This window comes from Erinaceus europaeus, chromosome 6 (assembly GCF_950295315.1).
Source record: "Erinaceus europaeus chromosome 6, mEriEur2.1, whole genome shotgun sequence".
NCBI lineage: Eukaryota > Metazoa > Chordata > Mammalia > Eulipotyphla > Erinaceidae > Erinaceus > Erinaceus europaeus.
The window spans coordinates 21,613,384-21,626,876 of NC_080167.1; the positions used below are offsets into that span (position 1 = coordinate 21,613,384).

At 37.0% G+C, this 13,493-nt stretch overlaps 1 protein-coding gene across 10 annotated transcripts in view; it reads left to right on the top strand.

Moving 5' to 3' along the window:
- Window positions 1–13,493, top strand: part of LOC132539100 (POTE ankyrin domain family member A-like) — a 46,746-nt gene that overhangs the window by 17,391 nt on the left and 15,862 nt on the right. For 7 of the 10 annotated variants that reach the window (XR_009550415.1, XR_009550416.1, XM_060193300.1 and 4 more), the window contains 4 exons: window positions 4,034–4,070; window positions 6,012–6,082; window positions 8,455–8,500; window positions 10,129–10,199. Coding sequence is in view for 8 of the 10 variants with exons in the window: in XM_060193300.1 (XP_060049283.1) it covers window positions 4,034–4,070; window positions 6,012–6,082; window positions 8,455–8,500; window positions 10,129–10,199 (225 nt within the window). In the remaining 2 variants the exon portion in view is untranslated. The remainder of the gene's footprint in view (window positions 1–4,033; window positions 4,071–6,011; window positions 6,083–8,454; window positions 8,501–10,128; window positions 10,200–13,493) is intronic. The other 3 variants (XM_060193298.1, XM_060193302.1, XM_060193303.1) reach the window with 3 other exon arrangements.

Sequence of the window (13,493 nt, forward strand, 5' to 3'; positions counted from 1 at the left end):
CAAGATGAGGAAACAGAGAGGTTTTTAAGGAGCTAACCAAGTAGTTGTCCCTGGTTACCACCGCCCCTCTTTAAAGAAGTTATTTTAAAATAAACCTTTTAATCTATAGGTTAATATTCCACATTGCATCATTTTAGGACACAGCTTCTGTTTTCTAGGAACTTGTTATAGTCATTTTAATTATTTGTTATGCTCTATTCTAAATTACTGTGTTATATTCAACTAAGAGGTTTTTTAATTTTTTTAAAAATGTATTATTGGGAGTCGTGCGGTAGCGCAGCGAGTTAAGTGTACTTGGCGCAAAGCGCAAGGACAGGCGTAAGGATCCTGGTTCAAGCCCCCGACTCCCCCCCTGCAGGGGAGTCACTTCACAAGCAGTGAAGCAGGACTGCAGGTGTCTATATTTCTCTCCTCCTCTCTGTCTTCCCCTCCTCTCTCCATTTCTCTCTGTCCTATCCAACAACGACGACATCAGTCATAACTACAACAATGAAACAAGGGCAATAAAAGGGAATAAATAATAATAAATAAATATTAAAAAATTATCATTATTTATTGGATAGAGACAGCCAGAAATCAAAAGAGTAAGGGGATATATTTATAGAGAGAGAGACAGACACACCTGCAGCACTGATTCACTACTCATGAAGTTGCAGGTGTCCCCCCAGGTCCCTTACAGGTGGGGACTGGGGGTTCAAATCTGGGTCCAAGTGGACTATAACATGTGTGATCACCAGGTATGCCACACCCGTTCCCCAACTAAGAGTTTATAATTACAATCACTTGTTCCTTAACTGTTGTTTAGTGCCCACCAGATGCTCTGAATTGATGTTGAGGAGCTAGAGTTTAAGAAAAGTTGATAGGAGTTGTAGATTGATTTCTTTCCAAGATAAAACCATGTAGATTGAGAAGAAGGCTGGTAACATAACCCTAGGAATTCCAATACTGAAGGGTGAATGAGTGAGGCATGACCCTAAAAGTAGGGAGTCTGGGTCAAAGGAACTAACATAAACATTTTAAAACTGATAGTTAAAAGTATGGAACGTGTCAAACTAAAACCATAGCAGTTAGCTGTATCCTTTAAAAGCTCCCTATAGAGTACAGGTCCAAGAAGGATGACGAGGACCTAGTGGGGGTTGTATTGTTATGTGGAAAACGGAGAAATTTTATGCATGTATTGTATTTAACTATTGCATTTACTGTTGAATGTAAAATATTAATCCCCCAATAAAGAAATAAAATTAAATAAATAAATAAATAAAATATGTGGCCTGGGAAATGGCCAGACCTTGAAAAAAAAATAAAATAAAAGCTCCCTATAGTAATTTTCTCAAAGGTCAGCTGTGGTACCTGAAGCTTGTTATTGACAAGATTGGTTTGCCTAATATGCATACATTATAATACCATCTATGAAGTTCTGTGGACTTCTGAGTCAGGATATCAACTACATATTAAGGCCATGACTTGGCCTAAACTGGTGAGTACATCTGGCAACACCAGGAAACATCTGTCAAATGGGAAACTGGGGAATGTTATGCATGAACAAACTATTGTATTTACTGTTGAATGTAAAACATTAACTCCCCAATAAAGAAATTAAAAAAAAGATAAAAAAGAAAACTTATCTGTCAAAATGATGAGGAAAAGTGTTTTTCTTACCTGCTTCTTTTGAAAATACTGAATTTTCCTTATGTTTGTGATGAATTCTGAATGAACGTGAACCAAAAAAAAAAAAAAAAATCTGTCGGCATCAACTGCAGCTGCTATCAAGTCACTAGCTTTTACATGGAATTACGAGGCAGGATTGTTTTGACAGAGACTCACTTTATAATCAGAAATCATATACAGGAAGCAGTTTGGAAAAACTAACATCATTGAAGCTTTTACTGCACAAAGCTAATATGCAAGTAAAAATGTAAGATGATGTGCTTATATGCTAGTTCTTAGTTTGAGAATTCTAGTAACAGCAGTAAAAATAACACTTGAGTTTTATTTTAATTTTCATTCATATATCACTGATTTTACTGTTTATGTTTTTCTTTGTCTGAGTATATTTTTGCCGTGTATTTTACAGCTACTATGCCCAAAGTCAGAACTGCAGTATTTGAAAAACTACACATAGACACCCCACAAACATATACACACACAGGCACCTCTACACCTACGGAAACACAATAATTTTTACTTCATGTGCTTTCTGTTTTTTAAAAATACTATATTTTTTTGAGGAGTCATAAATATTTTTAAAGATATTTATTTATTCCATTTTGTTGCCCTTGTTTTTTTATTGTTGTAGCTATTATTGTTGCTGTTATTGATGTTATTCATTGTTGGATAGGACAGAGAGAAATGAGAGAGGAGGGGACGACAGAGGGGGAGAGAAAGATAGACACCTGCAGATCTGCTTCACCGCCTGTGAAGCGACTCCCCTGCAGGTGGGGAGCTGGGGTCTTGAACTGGGATTCGTCCACGGGTCCTTGCGCTTAACTCACTGTGCTACTGCCCTACTCCTGCTTTACCTTTGGTTTATGGTGGTGCTGGGGATTAAACCTGGTATTTTAAAGCCTTAGGCTTGAAAATCTTTTACATAATGATAACGCTGCCTCCCCATATGTTTTGTTTTCTGTGTGAAAATTTTTTATATAGCCACTGCTATATAAAAATGAATAATTTGTTATTTGATATTATTTATGTGCCACTTGATAATGCAGAATTTGCTACTTTTTAAACTTTTTGCTTTTTCTCTCAATTATTGTCTTTAATTGCCATATCAATTAAAATAGCATAACTCCAAATTATCAGCATATTATTATTATTCCATATAAGAGTGTTGTTATTTCCATATGAGAGCTTTTTTAAAAATAATTATTCCAATAAATGAATTGGTTTATAGCTTTTAGCTGGAGAAAATAAGTTTACGTTACAGGGCATTTTTGTCAGTTGTACTTTCTATTTATTTTTATTCCTATTCGATTGGGTTCTTATTTCACATTGAATTGTGAGACCATTCTCTGTTCTCTTTATATTTATTTTTGTTTTGACACCAAAATACAGGGCATTCTACATAATGGGGAGTTGAGTAAATGACATCATGCATTCGTATACTCCCTGTTTTTGAAGTGGGTCTAGAAAAATTCCCTACTAGTGGAGACAATTTCACCATGTTTTATTATAAGATTCAAATATCTCACACTCAGAGTTGGGAAGAGTCTGTCTCCTGCTGGGCTTGCTGCCAATTACTGTGTCTATAGGCCCAGGTCCTTGTGACTGAACGGCCTGAAACAAAATGCTGTAGATGGTGAGTTTTACAACAGTCAAATTATTGGATACTTTCTTCTCACTATGCCTAGTGGTAGACTTCTAGAGAAGTAAACTGTGCTATTTATGTTGGTTTATAATATCAGTTCTGCTGAACATGCCATGTTTTGCCACATTCCTAACTTTTAACAAAATAAATAATATATTTGGTTTGAGAAGGATGAAATTGAGAAGGGGGAGGAGCTAGGAAGGGAGAAAGAGAAGCACCTGCTGTACTGCTTCACCACTTGTGTAGCTTCCCCCCCTGCAGGTGGGGACTAGAGCTTGAATCCAGGTCCTTGAGCACTATAACGTGCACTCAAGCAGATCTGCCACCACCCAGCCCCCATTTTCAGGCCTTTATTTAATTAATGGTTGTTGTAGACAGTAGGGCATTTGTAGGAATTGATTGTTGATAAATACTATTTATTTTTTCTTGCATTTGAGAAATACAAAAGGACTTAGAGTCTTAAATGCATTAACTGCCTATCAGAGAAATAAAATACTTTTTAGAAAAAAATAGAAAACAAAAGAATCCTTTCTAGCAAGGCATTGCTTATATAATTTAGTATATAGTATTTTTCTCTTGCTTAATTAAAATGTGGCCTATAAATAAAATACTTTTTAGAAAAAAATAGAAAACAAAAGAATCCTTTCTAGTAAGGCATCGCTTATATATTTAGTATATAGTATTTTTCTCTTGCTTAATTAAAATATGGCCTTTTTTCCCCCTTAGGAGTAAATGATAATTCTAGAGAAAGTTCTCTATGCAGGTAGGATTTTACAGGTAAAAAAAATTGTGGGTTCTAGTGGGACATGGGAAAAACAAATATTTTTTGAGTTGTACCTGTATAGGACACAATCTTCTTTGCTTAACAATTGTTATATAGCTAGTACAATAGTTTAGCCAACTCCCTCTGTATGTAGGACCTTCTTTCTACTGATTAGTCAACTATGATTCATAGAGGCTGATTAAATGACTCCTGATTCTATGGATACCAAATAATGGATTCACAAATGAAGCAGCAACCTGCCTGACTCCCAGATCCATTGCCCCTTAGCATACAGATTCACATCACAGCAACTCAAACTCCTTTATGCATTAACTTTGAGTCAGCATTTTAGAAGATATAGAAGGCCAGTTAGTGTTAACATTTTACACATATATATTGACAGCCGAACTGGTAAATGGCATTTTTTTTACCATAACAATTTAAGAGCATATTGGTTTTAGCTATGAATACAAAACTAACTATAGGTTTTATTTAAGCAAGATTTTACTCATATTTTTTTTTTTGCTTCTTGAGATTAATGACCTTTTTCAAAGTGAGGAGTTCTATGTATATATAATCTTATGTTTATTAAACTTAGTATGTATTTAGAGCTTGTTCCTATCTGATTTCATTGTTTTGTGACATCCCAGTAGGATTATGTATCCCAAGTCAATTGGAGATGAACATGGAAATTAAGTATCATTCTAATAAATGTCTGTCAGTTCATGGTTGACTGTGTAAAAGATTAGTAATATTCAAAGTCAACATGGCTTCTTGGTTTCTGCCTTTGTATGAAGTATTCTTTTTTATTGTTAATTTATTTATAAAATTAAAAATATCGATAAGACTATTGGATAAGAGGGATAAAATTCCACACAATTTCCACCACCAGAGTTTTGTATACCACCCCCCTCCCTTGAAAGCTTTCCAATTCTTTATCCCTCCAGGAGTATGGATCCAGGGTCATTGTGGGGTGCAGAAGGTCTGGCTTCTGTAGTTGCTTCTCCACTGAGCATGGGTGTTGGCAGGCCGATCCATACTCCCAGCCTGTCCCTATTTTTTCCCTAGTGGAGCAGGGCTGTAGAGAGGTGGGAGTCAGGGTACACTGGTGAGATCATCTGTCAAGGGAAGTCAGATTGGCATCATTGTAGCATCTGCAACTTGGTGGTTGAAAAAGCATTAAGATATAAAGTGGAACAAATTGTTTAATAGTCATGAATCCAAAGGCAATAATATAGCAGATGGGTTTTGGGATCTCCATTTTGGAAAAAAAAATAGTAGGTCCACTTTAGGTATATTCCAGGGGCCGATGACTTTACTAATTTTTGCCTGAGCAGGACAGATAACATTCTGGTGGTGGTCAAAAGGTATTGTGTGTGTGTGTGTGTGTAGGGGGGGATAGTAAAGTATTCTTAAATGAAATCAGTTACACATCACTTAACTGAAATGCATGGGGTTTCTAACCATAGAGAGCAACTGATGGCCAACATTAATGCATAATTCTGAAAACACATATTGGATTTGGGGTTCCTAAATAATTTCAGAAACTTTTAAGAAGAAGTTATTTCCCTAATTGGCTGAGTATTTGGTGGTGGAGTGGTGGAGTGGTGGTGAATCTATTATCTCAGCATTCAGATCCCTGCTCAGTAAGGAATTCTGAGCCAAAGAAAAACATTATTTCCGATAGTGAGTAACTATAGATTGTAGATTTAGACTTTTCCTGAGCTCAAACTTTTGATTATGTCAGGCTAATCCTGGATAAATTTACTGAACTTCATTACCATCTCATGTCTTAATGAAAGTTTGTATAATGTATTAATTCAGAGTAAATGGGAAAAATAAGTGTGATATTATCTACTATATATATCTACTATTTTAAGAGTTAAATGCTTTTCACATATGCTTAAAGGTGTAACATTATTCTTCACCTCTAAAATACAGCAATCATCAGATAACTTCTGAGGATACAGTAGAACGTGCAAAGCCAAACTTTTGTCCAAATATGATTTATGGTAAGAATTTACATAGTGAGTTATTACTGTTGGTCTTATTTTACATTGTAAGATTTAATAATGAAAAATGTTGATACCATTGTGTGGGGTTTGTACTTAATTGTTTAATACACGTTTTTATTTACTTATTTTAAAAATTATCTTTATTATTGGATAGGGACAGCCAGAGTTTGAGAGGAAAGGGGGTGATAGAAAGGGAAAGAGACAGAGAGACACCTGCAATACTGTGTCACCACTTGTGAAGCTTTCCTCCTGCAGGTGGGGACTAGGGACTCAAACCTGGGTCCTTGCACAATGTAACATGTGTGCTCAACCAGGTGCACCACCACCCTGCTCCTAACATAAAATTTTAAAATTAAATGCAATTAATTTCAAAATCTGAGTCTTCTTTTTTTGTAGAACACAATTTCCTTAAAGAGCTGTGATAACCACCTGATTCCTTTTCACAAAGAAGAAAAAATTAAGTTAATATTTTGACCAGATTGGGTATGTTCAAGGTGGTATACCCATAAAGATATCAGAACCTGAGTACAAAGTATATTTACTAAATTTTAAAGCAAGGATATTGCATTTAACAAATGAAAATTGATTTTGACGTAGTGATTGGTTTCATAAACTATAGCAGGAAAGTCTATAGTACTGTTCTGGATTTAAGAACAAATGACTTAAAGTATAATTGTAAAGCCAGTCTTGTTATTTCCAACGTAATGTTTTCTTTTTTTCTAAATAACACTGGTAATTCAGAACATTGAAAAGTGCTGTCTTGAGGGTGGGGTGGTAGCTCATCTGGTTGAGGACACACATTACCTTGCACATGGACCCAGGTCTGAGCCTCCACTCCCCACCTACAGAGGGGATTTTTCATGAGTGGAGAAGTAGGGCTGCAGGCATGTCTCATTCTTTCTCCCTCATTATTCCCACCTTCCCTTTCAATTTCTCTCCGTCTCTACCCCAAATAAATAAATCAATATTAAAAATCAAAACGAAAAAGAAAGATATACTTGGAAGGGGATTAAAAATGAAAGGGGGACCATGGGATATGGTGAAATGAGATAGAATTTTGGTGGTGGACTGGTGAAGAGTATCAGGACAGATATTTCAGAGATAGAAAATTGAACCATTGCGACAATGACAATCTTGTCAAACATTTCCTTCACAACTTAAAAAACAGTTTTAAAGAAGTACAGGAATCATCTTAGTGATGAGGGTTAGATAAATGACATCACACACTGTATGCGACCATTTGACTCACCTGCTCTGCGCTGTGAGTGTAGAAGTATTCTCAAATAATGGAGAGACAATCTCATCCAATTATATCTTGTCAATATGGTTCTTACGCCCATTTTAGAGTTAGAAATTGAATTAGGGAGACTTTTGTTTTGTTAAGCTGCAAAATACTGTCCAAAAACCAAAACCATCCTTCCTTGTAATAGGTTGTGTTTTTCTATTCTAAATAAAGAGCTGGGGAACCTGTGCTGTGTCACTGTCTAATTTTGTCTCTACTTTATGGTGGACATTGAGAATACTCATGCTGTCTTAAAATGTCATTGTTGGGGGCCGGGAGGTAGCGCCGCCGTGAGCTAAGCGCACATGATGCAAAGGCCAAGGACCAATATAAGGATACCGGCTCAAGCCCCTGGTTCCCCACCTGCAGGGGCATTGTTTCAGAAGCGGTGAAACGGGTCTTCAGGTGTCTATCCTTCTCCCCCTCTCTGTCTTCCTCTCCTCTTGATTTTTCTCTGTCCTATCCAATAATAATAACAAAGATAAACAACAAAAGAGGAAAACTGGCCTCCAGGAGCAGTGGATTCCTAGTGCAGGTACTGAGCCCCAGCAATAAACCTGGAGGCAAAAAAAAAAAAATGTCATTGTTAGTTTATGATGTTCTTGTGCTAATGATACCATTTCCTGTTAGTTGTGGTTGGTGTTATGGTCACTGTAAACAGCAGCTTCCTGTGTTATCTTGACAAATAGTATTCTTGTTTTTACTAGACTGATATTTACTAGAAGTGGCATAGGTATTTTTTAATGTTTTTTTAACATTTTTTACGTTTATTTATATTCCCTTTTGTTCTTGTTTTTTATTATTGTTGTAGTTGTTATTGTTGTTATTGATGTTGTCATTGTTAGGACAGAGAGAAATGGAAAGAGGAGGGGAAGACAGAGAGGGGAGAGAAAGATAGATACTTGCAGACCTGCTTCACCACTTGTGAAGTGACCCCCCTGCAGGTGAGGAGCTGGGGGCTCCAACCAGGATTCTTACCCCCCGGTCCTTGTGCTTTGTGCCACATGTGCTTAACCCACTGCACTACCTCCCGACTCCCGGCATAGGTATTCTTAATGCATTAATTTCCTACCATTATATTTTACAGGTCTTTATTATGGAGCATATGATACTGAAGAATACTATTTAAGCAGGTAAACTTCCACTAATAAAAATATATGTGGAATATAACGTAGAGAAAAAAAACCTAACATGTATTGAGCATTTGATTCTGGACAAGACACTAAAATGCCTTAACTCATGTAATCATCATTAACTCATGTAATAGATTTCCAATGTTCATTGCTGTTAGAGTTCACTATTTAAATGATTTTATTATTCGTTATTTAACTGTGTTTAACAAAATTATAACATTTTAGGAGTGGAGTATATTTTCTTTTTTATTATCGTTGATTTAATGATGATTGACAACACCATAGGATAAGAGGAGTACAATTCCCACCCCCGGAGTTGGCTATCTCCCCCCCCCCCATTGGAAGCTTTCCTATTCTTTTTTTTTAATTTTTTATATTTATTTTATTTATTTATTCCCTTTTGTTGCCCTTGTTGTTTTATTGTTGTAGTTATTATTGTTGTTGTCATTGTTGGATAGGACAGAGAGAAATGGAGAGAGGAGGGGAAGACAGAGAGGAGGAGAGAAAGATAGACACCTGCGGACCTGCTTCACCGCCTGTGAAGAGACTCCCCAGCAGGTGGGGAGCCGGGGTTCGAACCGGGATCCTTATGCCGGTCCTTGTGCTTTGCACCACCTGCGCTTAACCCGCTGCGCTACAGCCCGACTCCCAGCTTTCCTATTCTTAATCCCTCTGGGAGCATGGACCCAGGATCATTATGAGGTGCTGAAGGTGGAAGATCTGGCTTCTGTAATTGCTTCTCCGCTGGACATGGGTGTTGGCAAGATAGATCCATATGGAGTATATTTTCACATCAATCTCTGTATATGCAATTTGCCTGACCCACCACCAAAATCTTGTGCCCTCCCTCTGCTTTCAGGAAGTCTAGAATTAAGTTTGGTTACTATTTACAAGTTCATTTGTTTCAGCTTTCTATATTCCATGTATGAGTGAAGCCATTTGTTTATTCTTTTTTATTTGAATTCACTTTTTGTTAATTTGCCAATCATAATTTATGAGGATTTATCAAGTGATCCATGATTCCATAGTTCCATGATAACAGTTGGTGAATTGAGTATTAGCCTTAAAAAAAAAAGCTAAAGTTCCTCTGGGACTTTGTGAGAAGTATAGTGATTATTATTGTGGTTTTATAGCCATGTAATCTTATAGTCTTGTAGGCAATTATCAAGTCATTAATGAGAATTAAGAAAAAAGCCCAACAATGAAGTTTCAGAACAAATTATCTCAGTGTTTCATTCTTCCTCTGAGCAGTTTTTTTTTTTTTTTTTTTTTGGGAGGGGAGGGTTGTGTTGTACGATTTTTTTTTTTTTTCTAGAGCACTGATCAGCTCTGGTTTATGGTGGTATGGGGAGATTGAATCTAGGTAGGAGAGTCTCTTTGGACAATCATTGTACTATCTACCCTCATCCTGTGTTGTATCTTGTTCAATATGACTTTTAAATCCCTGTTTAACATTAGCGGAAGACTTATGAAAAGACCCAGTAACTGGTAACACATAGCTATAGATCACAGAGTAGGACCCACAAGTTCAAGCTTATTTCTCAGTGTATCAGTCTAAGTTTAGATTAATCTGAACTATACAGTATGCAATGCATATTAATGTAGTAATTCCATAATTTTTCTGGTAGTAGCAATCAACAGCTGCTTCCTGAAGACATAGCAGGACAAAGAACTAAAAGTTCTGAAAATAATACTCAAGGTAAGATTAGATTGTGAATTCAGGTTTTTTTATTTTTATTAATCATGAAGCCTCAAGTATTCATGTGATGTTTTTTGTTAGTTCCATATGGATTCTGTTTTTATTTTATTTCAATCCTTTGATTATTCATGTATATTTTAACTCAAGGGGCTTCGTCATGAAATTTTCACACATGAGACTACATTTTAAATTCTATGTTAACAAATATTTTTATTGAATGTCACTAGCTCCATAACAAATTTTACTTCATTTTCTGTGTGTTTCCTAAACCAAAATTCTATCAATATCAGTGTGATATGGAATAAAAAGTTAGCTCTACTTTAAGGAATTTGCATTCTTTTAACTTTGCTGCAGCCTTTGATAAGCATAACATTGTTTAAATGATACAATAATGTATAAGATTTATTAAAAGACTAAAATTAACAGGATTTGATTATATAATTATATGATAATGGATTACCCTATACTTATGTGATTGTTCTAGCTACTGATTGATTTATATCCCTCTATTTTTTTTTCTCTTTTAAAATCTCTTTATTGGGGGATTAATGTTTTACAGTCAACAGTAAATACAATAGTTTGTACATGCATAACATTTCCCAGTTTTTCACATAACAATACCATGCCCTGGATTAAGGAAGGACCTCAGAAACCCAGACTTGAGGAAGTCATCATCCGAAGGAGGAAAAAACAGAGAGGAACCACATACCAATAGAACCTCAATGTGTGTCTTCTGGTTCTATGAAGACACAGGGAGGCAGAAATGGCCAGGGAGGAAAGAAAGTCCCTTCAACATTAAAAGTAGAAAAGAAAGGAAGGAAGGAAAGAAGGAAGGAAGGGAGGAAGGAAGGAAGGGGAAGCAGAGAGAGAGAGAAGGAAGGAAGAAAAAAGAGAAGGGAAAGGAGGAGGATGAGAAGAAAATAAAAATTAAAAAAACATTTTTTTAAACCTTGTTTTTTTTTTTTGTAACTTGCTTTCTCTGGTTTATGGTAGCGCCAGTATTGAACCTGGGACTTTTAATCCTCATGTATGAGTGTCGTTTCTGTATAACCACTATGCTATTTATCCCTACTTCTTGAGAAATTTTATTTATTTATTTTTATTTTTACATGGTCCTCTATCTTGATCTTTTTTTTAAGTGGGAGAAAGGCTTATAAAGCATAGGTAAAATATCCTTCATGAAGGTTCTGTAAAACTTATTAGTGCTGGGGATATAGCATTGGTTATGTAAAAAGACTCATGCCCGAGTCTCTGAGTTCCAGGCTCAATACCCAGCATCATCATACACCAAAGCTTAGCAGTATTCTGGTCTCTCTCTCTCTCTCTCTCTCTCATTCTCCTACTTTACTCCCTTCTCCCTTCCCCTGTATGTTTTATTTAAATGATAATTAAAAAAAACCCTCTTCATTAGGAAAGATAAATCTGGTCCTTAGTTTTTATTTTTTGGGGAGATTTTTTATTACTGTTTCAAAATTTGGGGGAAAATATTTCAGTTGAGAAGTGGTATAGATTAGTGGATTACCTCTTTAGTCTCTGTGTAGAGTAGGGTGATGATCAGGGTACTGTTGTTCTGTAAACCTGGAGATAATGCAACTGGGGAATGATTCAGACTGAGACTAAATCATTGAAATTTCTGCAGGGTATCAAAGGTTTCCTCCCGTTGGGTCCCTGGTCCAGTAGGTATTAGCTTGACAAGAGGGGGGCAGTATGCCACTGTGTTCTCAAGACACTGGATTTCTCTTTTATTAAAAGTTCTTTTCTTCTCATCCTCCTTCCCTTCCCTCCCCTCTCCCCTCCACTCCCCTCCTTCTCCTCTCCTTCTCCCTTCCACTCCTTCCCTCCCCTTCAACCCTCCTCCCCTCCCCTCCCCTCCCCTCCCCTCCCCTCCCTTCCTCTTTCCCTCCCCTCCCTTTCTCTCCCCTCCCCTCCAAAACTCCTCCCCTCTTCCTTCCTTCCTTCCTTCCTTCCTTCCTTCCTTCCTTCCTTCTTTCCTTCCTTCTTTTCTTCCTTCCTCCCTCCCTCCCTTTCTTCCTTTTTTTTCTACCTTTAATGTTGAAGGGACTTTCCTTTCTCCCTGGCCATTTCTGCCTCCCTGTGTCTTCATAGAACCAGATGACTCACTTTGAGGTTCTATTGGTATGTGGTTCCTCTTAGTTTTTTCCTCCTTCGGATGATGACTTCCTCAAGTCTGGGTTTCTGAAGTCCTTCCTTAAGCCATAGGCTTTCTTCTTCTTTTTTTTTTTTTTAATTTTATTTATTTATTTATTCCTTTTGTTGCCCTTGTTTTTTTTATTGTTGTAGTTATTATTGATGTCGTTGTTGGATAGGTCAGAGAGAAATGGAGAGAGGAGGGGAAGACAGAGAGGGGGAGAGAAAGACAGACACCTGCAGACCTGCTTCACCGCCTGTGAAGTGACTCCCCTGCAGGTGAGGAGCCGGGGGCTCGAACCGGGATCTTTCCGCGGGCCCATGTGCTTAGCGCCACCTGCGCTTAACCTGCTGCGCTACCGCCTGACTCCCCATAGGCTTTCTTCTATGCCAATTTGTTAAAAGTTTTCTTGTAGATCTGACTTGGTCTCTGGAGTAAGTAAGCAGGGATGGAAGTTGGTCAGCTGAGGTCCTGCTGCTGGTATGTTACCCCTTTCTATTTTCTTTCAGGAGATAACCTCCTTACCTCTCAGGTTTCTGGGGCCCTCCTCTGAGCCACAAATAGTCTTCTATGCTAGCTCACTGAAAATTCAGCCTTCGATTTCACTTGATCTCTGGAGCAAACTCACAGGGCTGCATACTAGACAACCATCTTGCCAAGTGTCCCCAAATTTATCTAAAGTTCTAATTTCTGTAGATATATGTGCATTGTGATTAGTCATTTTTATTTAAAGCAGTGTAACTCATTAAAGATTTTTAAACTCATTACTCAAGAACACACATTATACTTTCATGTAGATTTATACTTAGATGTTTAAACAAAAATTGTGTTAAATATTTTAGTGTATTTTTAATTATCTTTATTTATTGGATAGAGACAGCCAGAAATCTAGATGAAAGGGTGATTAGAGAGGGAGAGAGACAGAGAGACACCTGCAGCACTGCTTTACCACTTGCAAAACTTTCCCCCTGCAGGTGGGGATCAGGGGCTTGAACCCAGGTCCTTGCATATAGTAATATGTGTGCTTAACCAGGTGCACCATCACCTAGCCCCTGTTAAAATTTCATATACAAAAGAACTAAAATTGAAAATATTTAAAACTCTCACTGAAAACAGCACATGAAATGTGCATTTCTGCATGGCAC